This window comes from Monodelphis domestica, chromosome 6, assembly GCF_027887165.1.
Source record: "Monodelphis domestica isolate mMonDom1 chromosome 6, mMonDom1.pri, whole genome shotgun sequence".
NCBI lineage: Eukaryota > Metazoa > Chordata > Mammalia > Didelphimorphia > Didelphidae > Monodelphis > Monodelphis domestica.
Window position 1 is genome coordinate 287383326 of NC_077232.1, and position 18194 is coordinate 287401519.

The following is an 18194-nucleotide window of genomic DNA, read 5'->3' on the forward strand; positions in this document are numbered from 1 at the left end:
GTTCTTCTGCTTTGGAACTAATACACAGTATTGATTCTAAGATGAAAGGTAAGGATTGTTTTTTTTTTAATATATTGCTGAACATGAATAAAAGAGTATGTATACACTACAAAGAATGCTTTTGCATTTGGAGACATGAATATCACATAAATGTTGGGAAAGAATTAGCAAAGTAATTTTCTTTGTGTGCTTGAATTGATGTTAGTTTCCCCCTACTTTTTTTTTTTAACAGATCTTAAAAAGCTTTGAAAGTTTCCTGATTCCTCAGTTGTCCAGTTCACCACCAGATGTTGAAGCAATGAGAATCTATCTAATACTGCCTGAATTCCCTCTACTTCAGGATTCTAAATATTATATAACATTAACCCTTCCCTTGGCAATGGCTATTCTACGACTGGATGCAAACCCTAGTAAAGTCTTAGGTAAATCTTACAAAGTACTTTAATTGTTGCATTATTTTCTGCCTCTTATTTTATATAACCATAACTTTTAGAGAACATGTAGTTCAACATTCTTGTTTTGCCAGAAAAGAAATCAAGGTCCAGGGAGACATTGTCATTAGTCAGTATCAGAACTGAGATTCACCCCCAGCTTCTCTGATTCTGAAAGTAGTAATTTTTCTGGTATCAACATTTTAATTAGGGTGGAATTCAGAATGTTTTTATTTGGAGTATTTGCTGGTCTTTAAAATCTCACCTTTTTATTCCCTGCTATCTTGCATGTCTTATTTTAGCTGATTTTTGAGTCATGCTTTGTGTAAGGCATTTACTCATCCACAAGCAGAGTAATTTGAGGATTCATTTAGAAGCTGTTTTAAATAACTTTAGAAGTTTGTTTCTTGGTTTGGGAGTATTTATAAAATTTTATTTTTCATGAGCTGGTAATAAATCATGCTCCCGAAAGTTGAGTGCAGTCTATGTGACTTTTTCCCCCCACCTAATTTTAGGCAGTGGGAGTAATTTAGCCATTTCTCTAACATAGAAGTTCCCATGAAAGAACGGACTAACCAAAATGTAGGCTGTGGATACTTTGACATGATTCTCTTCCTCAGTGATTTGGAGAGTGTCTCTCATAGGAATAGCATTTGATTGATTTTTTTTAAATTTTTTAAGCATTTTTCCAAGGTTAGATGATTCATGTTCTTTCCCTCCCCTCTTCCCTTCCTCCTGCTGGAGCTTACAAGCCATTTGATTGATTTTTAATAAAATGCAGAAAGGGGGGCAGCTGGGTAACTCAGTAGATTGAGAGCCAGGCCTAGAAATGGGAGATCCTCTGTTCAAATGTGGCCTCAGACACTTCCCAGCTGTGTGACATTGGGCAAGTCACTTAACTACCATTGCTTAACCCTGACCACTTCTTCTACCTTAGAACTAATACACAGTAATGATTCTAAGATGGAAGGTAAGGATTTTAAAAATTTTTAATAAAAAAGCAGAAAGTCTCCTCTTTCATTATTTTTACATGTTAATTACTTATATAATTACTTTATAGTAGTCATCACTTTATTTTATTAAGTATTAATCACTTTAAAAGTATTAATTATTCCTTCTGTGCTTTAGATGAGCTTTGATATTTCTGAAGTTCAATAATTGCATAAAAAGAAAACATTAAGGATATAGAGGGCAAAGATTGTAACTCCTTTTGAAGAAGGAATAATAGTAGCAACAATGAAAACATTAGAAATGTTCTAGTATATATTTAGGGAACTAAAAGACTTCACTGCAGTCATAAATCCTACAAACTTGGTTTCTGTACTTCCAAGTTGCTCCGTACAAGGTGATTGGAGGAGGGAAAGTTGCAGTCAGAAATTCAGTCCTGTGCTAAAGTTTGATAAAGTAGAATTTTTAAAGCAGAGCCCCCTTTTAGCAAGATGGGTTGTTATTGGCAGGAAGTTCAAGTAACAACCTTTTTTGTTCTGATGTTTTACCTTACAATGAGGTAAACAAGGAAAAAGTTGCCTTTGGAGAATTCTTTTGGGCAATTAGTCTTCTAGCAAAGACCCAAAGTAGTTAAGGTGTTGGAGGAGGTATAAACTATAAAGAAAATGAATTTCCTTCTGTGAGCATCTTCCAAGTATCATTTTTTTGTAGGAAATATCTGCTTTATGAGAGGGTTACTCTTGTTTTTGAGGAATCTAGTAGACATTTCAGATGTTTGTATTAATTTCTAAAATTCAAATACTCCAATGAGTGCATACTGGTAGTTTTCTAAAAAGACCCAGTGCTTTCTGTCAAATTGGGCCAAGTGACCTCTCAAGTTTCTTCTGACTCAAAAATTCTATGATTTTTGTGATTCTGAATCTAGTTTTGATTCAGTAACAGTTATTTTGCTGGGACAACATCTTCTAAACTCATAGGATGCATGAATACTTGATATTTAGTTAAAGGATTACTATTGTTTTTTTATTTTTTCTTTAAAGATAACTGGTGGTGTCAGGTGTGCCCAAGATATTTCTTGAAGCTAGTAGACCTTTATAAAAGTGCAGTAGTTTATCTCCTGACTGGAAGAAAAACACTGTTGATTCCTGTTCTGTTTAGCAGTTATATCACGGCAGCACTCAAGCTATTGGAAAAACTGCATAAGGTAAGTATGAAGTGGACCTACCTTGCTGGAGAGTGAGTGAGTAGGGGTTCTGCCATCACAGAAATTGGGCTCTTCACTGAATAATAGTAAAGAGTGATGACAGGTACACACCACTGAGTTGCTTGAATGTAACTGAAACTGGTTTACACTGGATTTTGTTCACTTGTTTTCATTTGTGGTCTGACTCTTCTTGACTTTTTTGGTGGGATGGCAAAGATGTTTCTTGGCAAAGATACTGGAGTGGTTTGCCATTTCCTTCTCCAACTCATTTTACAGATAAGGAAACTGAGGCAAGCAGGTTTAAATGATTTGTCCAGAATCACACAGCTAGTGTCTGCAGCTACATTTGAACTCAGGAAGATAAGACTTCCTGACTCTAGCCCAGCACTCTTATCAACAACAACATCTAGCTGCCATATCATAGTGGAGAGTACTTATAAAATGATCAAGATCCACGTGTGAAATCAAAAGGATCCTCAATGAAAGTGGATAGAGTATTGGTTTAGAAATGAGGAGACGGGATAAAAATCCTATTTTGTATATTACTAGCTATATGACCAGTAACTTGATCTCCCTCAGCTTCAATTTCCTTTTCTCTAAATTGGGAATAATAATAGCTATTATATCTACTTAACAGAGTTGTTGTGAAGAAAAAAAATGGGGTAATAATAATTGATATATGCTATAAAGTTTGTAAAGGTCATAATTATCTTATTTGAGCCTCACAACATTCCTATGAAATATGTACCAAGATACATAAAGTATTTTGGAAGCTTATATCACTATTTAAATGTCAGTTACTAATATGATTATTATCTTGTTCTTATCTTTTTCAGTTTTGTAGTCTTGGAAAAATTGTTATCCTGTCATTCTTTTAGAATTAAAGTTCTTTTTTTTCAAACCCTTCTCTTGAGACAGAAGGGCAAGGGCAGGACAATGGGTGTTAAGTAGGAGTTAAGTGATTTGCCCAAAGTCACACAACTAGGAAATATCTGAGGCCAGATCTGAACCTTAGGAAATATTTGAGGCCAGATTTAAACCCAGGTCCTCCTAGCTCCAAAACTAGTGCTCTATCTACTGATTTTCTATAGACAGTGAACATATTGGGGGGGGGGGATGACAACATTTTGGAAATGGATAAAAGGACTGGAATATAAACTCATTTTCTATAAGCCCACTGAAAAGATCTTTAGGACAATACCAGTATCAGACAGGATGGTGACATATCCTTATCTTATTACTACATGCTTTCAGTTTCTTCTAGATCTTTTTATTTTGGAAACTTTTCATTCCACACAGTTTAGAGATTTTGAATTTTGGGCTTTGTATGATCTATTAGAATATTATTATCAAGTTTTTAGTATCAAGATTATAGCTTGGTAATTAAAAGCAACAGTTTTATCTGTGATAGCCTTCTGGTTCTAGTATAATTTGTTCAATTCTCAAACCTATTTCACAGTCTGCACTTGAAATAGGAAGTTTTATTGTCTGTTAGTTTGTCAAAGACAGTGAATTTCTGAAGAATAATTCTGGAAGCAAGATTTTGTGCTGTTGGTATCTAGTATTGGTTATGAAGTTTTTCCAAAATACGACGATATGTTGCACAGTGTTTACTACTTTCTTGTTCAATCTGCATTGTTTGATGAATACAGGGCTCCTTAAGGATAATCTTTCTATAATTTCTAGTCAAAAAGACCCATTTCTATTTCATTTCTATAATTTTTTTATTCCTAATTGGATTTTAAGCTCTTTCAGAGCAGTCATTGTCTTTTGTCTTCATTTATATCCACAACAATTAGCCCAGTGCCTGGCAAATACGTTGCACTTATTTGGTTGGCTAGTGTCTGTATTGAAAGAAGACCAAAATAATATCACTATGTCTGGGTCAGTGTACAGTGTGTCTGACTGTGACTGATCAGACCAGTACAAACTTGGTAAGGCTCTACCATAGATCATATCTCTAAATTTGCACATATTGTGTTTCTTTTGAGCTACTGCAGTTCCGCTTTGTTCATGGTGCCCAGCATGGTCAGTGACCATGCTGAACAGTTCTGTTCCAGTGTCTCCAAGTTATTCAAAGCGACCCTTAAGAGTGTCTTTGTTTCACTTCTCCTGACCTTTATGTGAATAGTTGCCTTGTATGAGTTCTCTGTAAAATATTCTTTTAGCCAAATGTTTGTTTGACAGTTGACAGCATGGCAGCCCACCAGAGTTGCATTCTCTGCAGTAGAGTTTGAATTCTTGGCAGTTCAGCTTGAGAAGGGACCTCAGTGCCCTGTACCTAATCTTGCCAAAGGATCTTCAGAATCTTCAGAACATATAACACACACACATTTTAGAAGCATGCTACAATGAAGTGAGCACAATGACTCTGTTGACCTTCACTTTGGTAGGCAGCCTAATATCTCTTCTCTCCCATACTTCCCTTCAGAGACTCCCCAAAACTGAGCTAGTTCTGGCAATGCATATATCAATCTCATCATCTATAGAAAATATACTGGCAAGGTAAGTGAATTTGTCCACTTGTTGAAAATTTCTCCATTTATTCTATCCACTGGTTTCACATATGGATGGCATGGTGCAAGCTGATGGAGAATCTTTTTTTTTTTTGGTATTGTCAGACCAAAATTAGCACAAGTGGCAGAGAATCAATCTCTTTTGTATTTCAGTCTCAGAGACTGCATTGAGTGCACAATCATTTGCAAATTAAAGTCATGCACTAATTCTCCCTCCACTTTAGTCTTAGTGTGCAGCCTTTTCAAAGTTAAATAATTTGCCATCAGTGTGGTAGCTGACCTTGATGCCATTTTCATCCTCACTGAAGGCATCTGAAAGCATTTCTGAGAACATCATGCTAAATAGCATGGGATTAAGCATATAGCCTGCTTTGCTCCATTGGTGACTGGGAAAGCTTTAGAGCATTATCCGTTATCCAGAACTAATGCAAATATGCCATCATGGAGTTGGCATACAATACTGTGGTGACCTCAGATAATCAAATTGTTCCTTGATCTTTCACAAAACCTCATGACTGACAGTATCAAAGGCCTTGGTCAGATCAATAAACATTGTGTACAGACCTCTGTACCATTCCTGAGATTTCTCCTGGAGTTGTCAGGTAGCAAAATAATATTAACCATTCCTTAACCATTTCTGAAGCCACAGTGGCTCTTGGGTCAATGACCATCTTCCAGCTCAGCCTATTAAGGATGACCCTAGTAAGGAGGTTGCCAGGAATGACTAAGAGAGAGACCCTTTCCTTATCCCCTTCTGATTGTCACAGGACCGCCCGTTTTTTCTTTCTTTATAGAAGTGGACATTGGAGGCATCCTTAATTTCCTGAGGGATAACCTCGTCGTATAACCCAGAAGATTTTAGTTTACTTTTGTATGAGCAGTGAATCCCCTGCCTTGTAACTTTCACTGGGATGGAATCAGCAGGTGTTTTGCTAAATGAGAGGAGCCTAAAGGCATTCAAAACCTCTTCTTCAGTAGAAGTTTGCCTGGAGAGGGCTTGACTTCAACCTGAGGATTATGGTCAATGACTAGTTTAGCACTGATTGATGATGGTCAGTTGAGAACACTTGGAAATATTAATTTCCAGGATCATGTCCTTATCACTGACCAGTGTGGCTCCCTCAGAACTGAGTAGTTGAGATGTGTCATAGGCCTTTGACACATAAATAGCCTTTGGGGCATCATAGAAATTCATTAGATTGTTACTGTCAGTTTAAAATTGAATATCACTTGCCTTCTTACTGAGCCATGAATCCTTCATCTTTCTAGTAAGCTTCATTTGCACTTTACTTTTGGAGGATTTAAATACTACTTTCTTAAGAGATAGATGAACTATCCTGCTGGTAAACCCTATAGAATTCTTGTTTTTATTTAGTACCTTTTGAAAATTTCCCCATCATTTTCATCAAACCAATTCTGATGTTTGTGAGTATTCTGGCCCAGATGAGTAAATGTGGTACTGTATACCAAATCTGAATGCTGCCCACTCCTTTTCTGTTCCACTGTTGCCAACCATGTGTAGGCTCAGTTTTCCCTCTAAGTTAGCAACAAAATGTTCTCACACTTAGTAAATGTTAATTGTCCGACTACCCCATGTCTTTAAATAGCTCTACATGATTAAGCTGTTTGTTCTCTGCTTCTCTGTTGACATATTGTTGTCTGAGTTCATTGCTTTTGGAGGGCCCTTTGATTCCACATTTGGACCTTGGACATTTCACTGGCTCTGTCTGGAGGTAAAGAATTTTGGTTACATTCAATGAATCCAGTGTCATGTATCTGTAATCCTACAGTATGTGGGAAACAGCTTAGACCAGCCTACAGGAACTGATTGTTAAATTTCCAACATATCATTTTTACCCCAGAAATTGGTAAATGCCACAAATCAGAGCTTGATCTATTGATTTCCTAGATTTAGAGCATGTTAATGATTCCGATTAAACTTAAAGGTATGTTATGTGCCTTAAAAATTTACCAGCAGGTTCCTGCTGCTATCAGCCTTTTTACTGCTCCGAGAAGGAATGTTCCAAAGTATTTCTGTAGCTTTTTAATGTGTTTTAAGAATTCTTTTGATCTTCCTTTTTTTTATTATTATTATTATTGTTGTTGTTGTTGTTAGTAATAAAGATTCTCTGATAGTAATAGAGTTATGGTCTCTTGCATTTGTTTTTGTTATTCCATCTCTCAGGTAAACCAGAAAGTGAAACATGTGGAATATGATAAGTTTTACATACCTGAAATTTCCCATCTCGTTGATATTCAGGAAGACTATCTCATGTGGTTCTTGCATCAAGCAGGAATGGTAAGGATTTATATAAGGTGCATCTTATTAAAGCAATGTCTTCCCTATTCTTTCATTTTGAACCCCTGTGTCATGTAGCCATTTAAAGGAAAAAGACTATTTTCTATTTTTGATTGTGGCAAGATGTAATTCAGATATGTCACTTGTGATTTTTTTGTGTACTTCTTACCTTCTTGGAAATTAAAAACCCTCTGAAATATGAAAAGCATATGAAATAGAGTTATTGCTATAGTATGTATGAAAGCACGAGAGCCTTTTCTATTGGTGAAATGCTAAAAGACATTCATTTGGAGAAATACTGCAGTGTACTTGCTTCATAATGAAAGAATTTTCTCCCTCTCCAGCCCAAAGGAAACCAAACATTTTATGGGAGAAATATGACCATTATGACCCAACCAATCCAATCTAGGAAGTATTTATTAAGGGCCTAACACGTTCAAGTAAAAAACAGAACAAATGTTTTTCCTTGAGGAGCTCCCCCTTTGGGGGGGGGGGAGGTGTAGCTTTTACAAAGATAAGTAAGTACATGATCATTTGAGGAGCAAGAGGGAATTGATACCTGGTAGAATTAGCAAAGCTTCTCATATGTGGTAGCATATGATCTGACCTATGAATGAAGCTGGTAAGTTTAAGGAGAAATGAGAAGGAAGGAATTTCTGAGCAAGAGCAGCACCCCTGGGCAAAGGCATTATACTCTTGGGAGACTGAATGATATGATTGGGAAACAGCAAGTAATTCTGCTTTGTCATGAACATAAAGAAGCACCTTATTAGCAGATGCCAGGGAAAAGAGTATAGATTTTATCTTAAAACTCAACAAAAGACAGGCAGCTAGGTGGCTTAGTGGTCAGAGAGTTGGACTCAGAGACAGCAAGTCCTAGGTTCAAATGTGTCCTCAGACACTATGACCCTGGGCAAGCCACTTAACCCTAATTTCCCAACCCTAACCAATCTTCTGCCTTAGTACCATGTAATATTTATAGGGAAAATGGTGTTGGGGATTGAAGAAGATGAAGATATGGATATGGAAGGTTTTGTAACAGGGAATACAGAGTTGAAGGGAAAGAGGGAATAGGGCTGCTGTTGAGGTAAAAGGAGAGATGCCCCCTGCTGAGAGGCTATTATTGAAAAAAAATTGAAAAAAATGGGTTCCCAAGAAATGGGCCACCTATGATAGCCTGATAGTCTTTTCTATAGGATTAATGTGGAAGATACCCCAGAGTAGGTAAGCACAGACCCTCCTGAGGGACAAGCCTCCCCCCCCAGACTTAGTCGCCCAGGGGGGTCCATTAAGGACCATTTATAATTGAATGGCTATTCAAGAATGGTCCTGAGGTTCAGCTCCCTCTGTCCCCTGAATGTTAGTCCTCTTATCTGACTGTGATATTCAAATAAAGATAAATTTTAATTACAAGTTTGGATTGGGGAAGTATCAGGGAAGAGGGAAGAGGGATTTCCCTAGATGAGGTTTCAGTCTCTCAGCTTTTGTGCTGAGGCCAGGCCTCACAGGTTGGTGGAAAGTTTCTGTTATTCCTGTCTATGCTAATCTGTGCTAGTTTTCTTAAGTTCAGTCTTAGCAGTAGACAGCAAGAGGAAGAAAGTTCTGACTTTCAGAGCTGGTTGGGCCTGTCTCTTCTGGTTGACGCACCTAAATGCCAGCCTTACAGTCCAAACTGCTTCCCTTAAGTCCTTTTGTCTGATGAACACAATCACAGGGATCCAGGTAGAGCACACAGTTGGGAAATTCAGGAATAGAGGCACTTCTATCCAGAGACAGGGAGAGATCCTCCTTCCAGTTCCAGGGCCAGGAAGAGAGACAGAGTCACTAGACCAACAGCCACTCCCAGTTGCCCCTTCCCCCACCAACTGTCAGTCTTGTCCATATCTTCTCTCTAACACTCCAACTGCTGTTGGTTCCAACTCAGTGACAGAAAGTCCAGAACTTACTTTAGTTTTCCTTTCCACAACCAGTACAGAGTATTAATTCTAAGATGGAAGGAAAAGATTTTTTTAAAAAGTCAAATAAGGCCCTTGAGTAGAGGAGTGACCTAGTTAAAAGGTGCTTTGGGATGGCTATTTTGGCAAATAGAGGGATTTGGCAAATAGAGGAGGGACTGAAGAAGAACAAGTGCAGAAGCTAAAAAGATTGAGTTGAAGGAAGGAAGATGGAAATTGTTGAAATAGTTCAAAATATTATCAACAAGTTCAGAAGAGAGATGATGAGGGGCTGAATACTGGTCTTTGTAGCCTCAGCTCTTAGCATAGAATCTGGTTTATAGTAGGCACTTAAATACTTTTTGCCTTCACTTAATTATCACATCCTCTTGTAGAGAGATTACACTAAAGTTCATCTTCCTACTCTTAATTTAAGCCCTTCAGCTTTAGTATTCTTTCTTTCTTTCTTTCTTTTTTAACCCATACCTTCTGTCTTAGAATCACTATTGTGTATTGGTTCTAAGGCAGAAGAGTGGTGATAAGGGGGTCAAGTGACTTGCCCAAGGTCACACAGCTAGGGAGTGCCTGAGGTCAAATTTGAACCCAGGACCTCCCATCTCTGGGCTTGGCTCTCAATCCACTGAGCCACCCAGATGCACCCTTATTATCATTTCTAAGAGAAGAGCAACAAAGGCTAGGCAATTGGGTTAAGTGACTGGCCCAGGGTCACACAACTAGGAAATATCTGAGGTCAAATTTGAACCTGGGTCCTCTCGACTCTAGGTCTGGGACTCTACCCTCTGTGCTATCTAGCTGCCGTACCTTTCTTGACTTCTAAACTATCATGACTCAATCAGAATATATGTAAAATAGACAAAAACATTCCCTACGGAAATAAAGGAAAGCTTGAATAATTAGAGAGATATTTATGGTTCATGGTAGGTTTGATCTGACAAGCCAATCTGGTGGTTCATGAGAAAATGAGACTTTAATAGTCCATCTAACAATCAGCAGTAGGAGATTTTTTTAGAAATAGTGTGGAAAAGATACTCAACCGGGATATAATACTGGTTCATGCAGGGACAGCTCCTCTCACTTATATATAGTTGTGACAGACTCAAATAGAAACAGCACATTGAGTTATCCATGTTGTATTGTATTTTTATTTATATTGTTAAACATTTCTCAATTACATATTAATCTGGTTGGTGTCACTATGACCAGAAGTGAGGTTGAGACTTCTTCCTTAGATAACCAGGGAACCATGTACCACCCATCATGGGAATAGCTTCTTTTGCCTCATGCAGAGTTGGAGATGGGGAACTAGACTGGTCTTACAGAGACTGTAGTAGAACTACCATAGTTGGACTGAACCAATTTTTTAAGATGGCTAATATATTACCTAAGTTAATTTATAGAGTTAGGGTCAATGTTATGCCATTATAACTACCAAAGATAAAGAAAGATGAAAACAAGAAGAAACTTTTTGGAACAACATAATGTCTTGAACCTTTAGGGAAATAAAGTAAAGGGAAGCAAGTACGAAAAGGACTTTGCATTGCTAAATTCCAAAATTAAAAAAAATTAAAATTTAAAAATAATCATAAAATCTATTTGATACTGTTAAAAATGGAAAAATTAGTGATGGAGTAGGCTGATAAGTGTGACCTAGGAGCAAACAAAACACAAAAAGTCAAGGGATATAAACTACTGGGAGAAAGACTTCCTTTTTAGCAAGAATTGGTGGGAAAACTGGAAAACAGTTTGGTGGGAAATTATTTTAGAATATCATTTGTGCACTATCTATGAAAATCTCCAAAAGAATAAATGATTATAATATGAAGTCACATCCTAAAAGTTATAAATAAGGCCAGAAGGAGGTACATTTCAGAATTATAAAGGAGAGATTTGATAACCAACCACACTAGGAGTAAAAGTGATTTGAAGATACAAATTAACTTGAATAAGAAAAGAAACTGTTGGCAAAGCTGAGAGAGTGGGGAGTAGGAATGTAACTTTATAACAAATATCTTGAAAGAAGTCAGCTAGTCAAAGGAACACACATACCTACATGTATGCCTATATGGATGTAATACATACATGATTAAGAGTCATTCTCCAATTGGATATCCAAGAGGATATCAACAAATGGTTTTCAAAAGAATTGCTAAATCAAAATGCAATAATTTTCAAATACAAATGGATTTCAAACGAATTGCTAACTGAAAAAATTACAAATTTAAGCAAATCTAGTTTTATTTTATCCATCAAAGTAGCAAAAAAAATGGAAGGAATATTTTAAGGAATATGTAAAGAAATGCATACACTTACAGGGAAAGCAAATTCTTACCTTCTCTGTCTTAGAATCAATATGTATGGATTCCAAGACCAAAGTGTGGTAAGGGCTAGGCAGTTAGGGTTAAGTGACTGTCTTAGGATCTTATAGCTAGAAAGTGTCTGAGGACAGATTTGAACACAGAACCTCTTGTATCCAGACCTCTCTCTAGCCACCTCTTCATTAAAACACTCTTGGTGAAGCTGTGAGTTAGATCTAACCATTCTGGGAAACAGTTCGGAATTATCTCAGGAAAACTACTGAACTACTTGCTTATGCTCCACCTTGGCCCAGCACATACTCCCAAAGAAAGTTGGAATAAGTTCTTAAATATAGTCTTTTTTTTTATCAAAAAACTGGAGGAAAATGGATATTTATTTGTTTAGAGAATGACAGTATCAATTTTGTAATATGTGAATATAATGAAATATTATTGAACTGTAAGAAATTATTATAATTTAGAGAAACATGGGAAAGTTAACATGAATTGATGCAGAGCAGAAAAAGTAGAACCAGAACAGCACACCCAGTGAAGACAATTTTGTAAATAAAAATGACACTAAAATACAGTGATCAGTTTATGGAGCATCTCCTCAGAATGGGGGATAGGATTACATATGGATATACAGGTATCCAATATCATGAGAGGTTAGGGGTGTGGTGCTCCCCACTATATAGAAAATCTGCATAAAAAATTTTGGCCCTCCCTTCATATCAGACAAGTGTGAATATTTTCTTTATCTTTTATGGGATATTTACAGTACCTTATATGCATTTATGAGTTGCTAAAGTTTTTAAGATATTTCAACATTTTTAGTCTTTGGTGTCATCTGCTGCTTTTGTGTTCTTTTTGAAACTTCAACTTTTCACTTATTTTACTTTTTAAAAAGATATATATTTATATTAAAAGATAAAATAATTGATATTATACAATACTATATATATATATATTACATGCATTTCTGAATTTCTAAACATTTTTGTTGTCTATAATCTGTTGACCTTCATGTATTGTCTATGACTTTTGCAAAACTCTCAAAATATTCCCATTAATTTCTTATGCTGACCTCCATAATATTGAAACCACAATGGGGAAAGTCACAATGTGGAAGAGAGACCTATCTATATATTGTATCAGATCTCTTTTGCTGTGTTAGTTGGTTTTAAATATTTACTTTTTGTTTGAAGTGAGAATTCTGAGTGGAAAAAAGGAACTCTTATTAAGAATAAAAAATAAGGTATCAATGCAATTTAAAAAAAATCATTCCCTGCCAGAGAAACTCATCTCCTTTTAAAAAAACAACACATGGTTATTATTGACTAATAGATTTCCCTCTATCAGATGAGGGGAAAAACTTTAACATATTTGCATTTCAGTAGAGGATTTGGGGATAAGATGGTAGTATGGTTATATAGTTTTGGAAATTTTTAACAGCTGTACCCTGAGAAAATGACTTAATGGATCCATGCCAACTTGACCAGGACACAGTCTCCAGTGATACCTATCAAGGATTTGTTCTGTTCTACATTTTTACCAGTGACTTTGATAAATAGTAATAATAATAGTAGCTAGCATGTATATAGTGCTTTTAGGATTGCAAAGTACTTTATATTTATTAATGCTTATTATTATATTTATGTTATATATAAATATAACTTATTTACATTTATTTTATTATATAATATATACATATATTTATATATATTTGTTACATATATAAATATAAGTTTATATTTATAATATTAATATTTATTATCTCATTTTATCCTTAAAACAATTCTGCTAAGTAGGCCTAGTTATTTTACTAAAGAGGTAACTGAAGGTGAGCAAAGGCTTACATTTAGTAAGTTTGAACTGTTTGAACTTTGTTCTTGATTTCAGGTTCAGTATTTCTGTGCCTCTATGCCACTTAGGTTACTGTGGTTCTAATGACACTGTTCTGTACTGGTTCTCCTCCTACCTGTCTGACTTCTCTTTTCTTGACTTTGAACAAGTCATATAAGAACACCCAAAGAAGTAAAATTCCATGACCAGATGAATTTAAGTAAAACTTAGGGATGAAGTAACTTTCAGTGTTAAAGGTGACTCCTTGGATTTATATTGTGTTCTTATTTGATGAAGATAAAATGTTTTCTGAATTATTTCTTTCTGTGCAGAAACTTTGCTTAAGAAAGATTTAGATCCATTGTTGACATGTTCCATTTAATTTATCTCATCCAAATTTACTTACTAATTAAAGTGAAGTGCTGGTATAAATTTGCCACAATACATGGTACAATTTTTTTCTATAAGTTTTGGAAAGGATAGAATTTCATTGGTTGAAAGTGATTTAAGTATCTGATTGTGTTATCAGCTTGGTGAAATAAATAGTTTTTGTTTCTTTTATACCTATGATTTTCCTTTGGACAGCTTCATAATGCCAGTCTCCTGTATCAAGAATTCATCAAGTGTTTAGATGAATTATTTACATGGCCAAATATGCAGTTTGATTAAATCAATAATGTTTGTTATATGGCATTCATTAACATTCTGGCGGGGGAGGAGTGCAGGGTTTTGAAAACAAGTATGATATTTTATTTATTATTTTTCTTTCCACAGAAAGTTAGACCATCTATAATGCAGGTACATTATCCCTCTTTTTTTTTTCCACTTCTTGCCTTTTTGATAGAGTACTGTGCACTATATTATAAATATTGCTAATAATAATGTGTTTCATTCCAGGATGCTGTGACTCTCTGTTCCTATCCATTTGTCTTTGATGCTCAAGCTAAGACCAAAATGTTACAAACAGATGCTGAACTACAAATGCAGGTATCACCTAGAAAAATTTCTTCTTATACTATAAAATTCTGTTGTAATTTTACCTAATAGTAGAAAACATGAGCCAAATTCTATTACAACACTAAGTGATCATCCAAATTATTCTTTTATACTGGGACTTTATTTTGATTTTTACTTTTATATAGTTCTTAGATTAAGGCTTAGAAATCTTCATTTGTTAAGAGAAGTGTTAAATTATAGAGGCTTTTATTATAATTGTATTTGCAAGCACAACATATTTAAATAATTTAACACTAACAAAGTATCCAAGTTCCTATCTTTCTATATATTAGCATACTGACACTGTGGGTGTTTTCATAGTATAAGTTGTGTGATACTGTTACAGGACTGACAGATTTTAATTTGAGTCAAGAGTGAATTATATTTTTCAAAGAATAAAAGTTGCTATGTGGAGAGATTTCTATTTCTATTTGATATTTATTTGTTGAAGCTCTCTTCGATCACGATATTGAAGATGTGTTACTCAAGACTTAACAGTTAGTTCTAATGGCTTTTTTTTCAAATTAGAGACCATGTGTTTTTCACTTAGTAGTTTTCCTTGATCAGCATAACTCCAAACTAAAACGATTCTTGTTTATTGTGAGAATACTGCCATAAAAATTTTAAGAAAAAGCTAAACCAAAGACTTATAACACCATTAAGGTCTGCTTTTAGGTATTCTCCAAGGAAGTTCTTTATGGAAAGTGTTTTTTTTTTTGGGCATCATTTTCTAGGTTGCTATCAATGGAGCAAATTTGCAGAATGTGTTTATGCTGCTCACATTGGAGCCTCTGCTGGCCAGAAGCCCATTCCTTGTCCTTCATGTTCGCAGGAGCAACCTTGTTGGGGATGCCCTAAGAGAGCTGAGTATTCATTCCGACATTGATTTGAAAAAGCCTCTGAAAGTGAGATTCTGATTTACCCTTTCTAATCACTTTATTGGTTTTCCCAACAGCATATGGTAAAACATTTAAGAAAAATATATTTCCTGTAGTTTGATTGTTGTTCTGAGGGCTATTCTGTGTCAGATTACATAACTGACTGAAAGGTCTATAGTACAAGATGTGCTTATTGAGTATTAACTGTATAAATATTTGATTCAGTCTGCCAACAGTGTGTCTCTCTTACATTTGTCAGAATCATATGATTCCTTGAATGAGACAACACCAGAGAGAAATTTGTTCAACAACTCTCTTATTGTTATTAAGTAAGGTATATAATAAATGTACATATGTTCACCAAAGTTATTAGCCACTGTCATCGAAGTTGCCTAGCAAAGGGTCCAAAGACAAGTCCCTGTAAATGATGAGGTTTACAGAATTTGTTCTATGTTATTAAAATCCTAGAACATTTCAGAGCCATCTAAATTAGATGCAAGATCACTCAACCATTTAGTTTAACTGGACACAGAAAAAAAATGGATGAAGAATGCCTATCATTTAAACCTCATACACGTTTTGACAAATATATCTCATCAGTATATATCTGATATTGAGCTGTACCTAGAATTGGGTAGGAATAAAAAGGAGGATTATATTGGATGTGGAAAATTGCACATTGCTTTTAATGACCCCAAGCTATTCTCTTCCTCATAGATTATTTATACAGCAATATTCTTGTGCTGGTTCTCCTTTTTTAAAATAAAATTTTATTTTCTTCCAATTACATGTAAAAACAATTTATTAACATTAAAAATTGTTTTTGAGATTGTTGTGGATATTTTGGGATTGTATCTATTTGTTAGTAAGAATGGCCAGTTGTCTTATCTTTGTAACAAAGTTGATATAGGGTAGGAAAAACAGCGGGCCTTCTCAAAGGATTTTGACTGGCACAACTGTGGAGACAGTAGTTAAAAAACAAACCTTCTGTTTATTACGGTTATAAGGAATAAAAGGTTTAATGGAAAGGTAAAAGCAGTAAAGATTCTAAAAAAAATGAATACCTCATACCACCCAATCTCAAGGTCCCTCACAGGATCTTCTTCTGTCCAGTAAAAACCAGACCTTCTCTGTCTCCTTATTACTAACTTGCCCAATTTCTAACAATTTAAGCCTATTTCCAGTTATTACTATATAATATTCAGTACTGCCTCCTTGTAGTTGTTCAGATAGGTTTTCAACTTCTAGTCAGTGAAGGTTTTGACCTAGTGGTTTCAGGCCCGAAAAGGCCAAGGCCAGGCTGCTCAACTCTGTAACTTCAGAGGAGCAAAAACCAGATTATCTTCTCAACTGTAGATCGTCCTTTCACAGCTTTTCCCAAAACTTCCACCTTCCTCTTCTTTCCACAACTGCCACTCTGGTTCAAGGAATTTCCATGAGCCAAAATTTAGCCACTCTCTGGGCAGGGAACATCAGCAGAGAAAAAACAAAGCAGCCTCTAGGACCTTGCTTAGCCCCAGGGACAGACTAACAGTTGGTCTTGACAGAATTTCCAACTCCCAGGTCTCAGAATTCCTAAGCCAGATCTTAGCTCAAAGTTCCATCTCAAGCAGTTTTACCAGCCTGACAGGATTTAGACTCCTGTCACTTAACTTACCAAACCCCAAATCTTATTTTACCCCTAGTAAGTTCTAAATTCTCTCTCTTTCATTCACTCTTTCTCCCTCCCTCCTGCCATCTCCAAAACTGTAAACAGTATGATACAGATTCTACATGTAAAGTCATGGAAAACAATTTTTCATATTAGTCATTTTGTGGAAAAGGTCTCAAAAAAGGGAAGAAGAATAATATATTTTAGTCTGCATTCAGACTCCATCAGTTCTTTCTCTGGAAGAAGATGGCATTTTTCAATCATGAGTCTCTGGGATTGCCTGGGTCACTGTATTACTGAAAATAACTAGGTCATTCACAGTTGTTTATTCAAAAATATTGCTGTTACTGTGTTCAATGTTCTTCTGATTCTGCTCACTTTACTTTGCATCAGTTCATACAAGTCTTTCTAGATTTTTCCTAAATCATCCTGCTTATCATTTCTTTTAGCAAAATAGTATTCCATTACAATCATATACCAAAATTTGTTCAGCCATTCCCTAATTCAGCCATTCAGCCAAATTGATGGGCAATCCTTCAATTTCTAATTCTTTACTACCACAAAAAGAGCTGCAATAAATATTGTAGTACAAATAGGTCCTTTCTCCCTCTTTCCCCCTTTTTAAATCTCTCTAGAATACAGACTTAGTAGTGGGATTACTGAATCAAAGAGTATGCACACTTTTAGAGCCCTTTGGGAATTGTTCCAAATTGCTCTCCAGAATGGTTGGATCAGATCACAACTCCACATTAGTATCCCAATTTTCTCACATGCTCCCAAACATTTATCATTTTTCTTTTCTATCATATTGGCCAATCTGATAGGTGTGAAAATTGTTTTAATTTGTATTTCTCTCATCAAGAGTGACTTAACTATAGATAGCTTTCATTTCTTCATCTGAAAACTGCCTGTTCATATCCTTTGAACATTTACCTACTGGAAAATTACTTACATTTTTACAAATTTGACTTCATTCTCTATATATTTGAGAAATAAAACCTTTATCAGAGATATTTGCTATAAATTTCCCACCAGCTTTATGTTTTCCTTCTTTTATTTAAAAAAAAAATTAAGGCTCTTACCTTCCATCTTAGAATCCATACTTTGTATTAGTTCTAAGGCAGAAGAATGTAGGGATTAGGCAATGGGAGTTAAGTGACTTTGTCTGGGGCCATAC

General features: G+C 35.5%; 1 protein-coding gene across 13 annotated transcripts in view; it reads left to right on the forward strand.

The window, feature by feature from the left end:
* Positions 1 to 18194, forward strand: part of HERC3 (HECT and RLD domain containing E3 ubiquitin protein ligase 3) — a 159138-nt gene that overhangs the window by 94865 nt on the left and 46079 nt on the right. For 8 of the 13 annotated variants that reach the window (XM_056803314.1, XM_001365041.4, XM_056803319.1 and 5 more), the window contains 6 exons: positions 233 to 422; positions 2420 to 2583; positions 7285 to 7398; positions 14267 to 14290; positions 14390 to 14479; positions 15223 to 15393. In XM_056803314.1, the coding sequence (XP_056659292.1) occupies positions 233 to 422; positions 2420 to 2583; positions 7285 to 7398; positions 14267 to 14290; positions 14390 to 14479; positions 15223 to 15393 (753 nt within the window). Of the gene's footprint in view, positions 1 to 232; positions 423 to 2419; positions 2584 to 5014; positions 6711 to 7284; positions 7399 to 14266; positions 14291 to 14389; positions 14480 to 15222; positions 15394 to 18194 lie in introns of those variants that run through there. The other 5 variants (XM_056803316.1, XM_056803317.1, XM_016422963.2 and 2 more) reach the window with 3 other exon arrangements.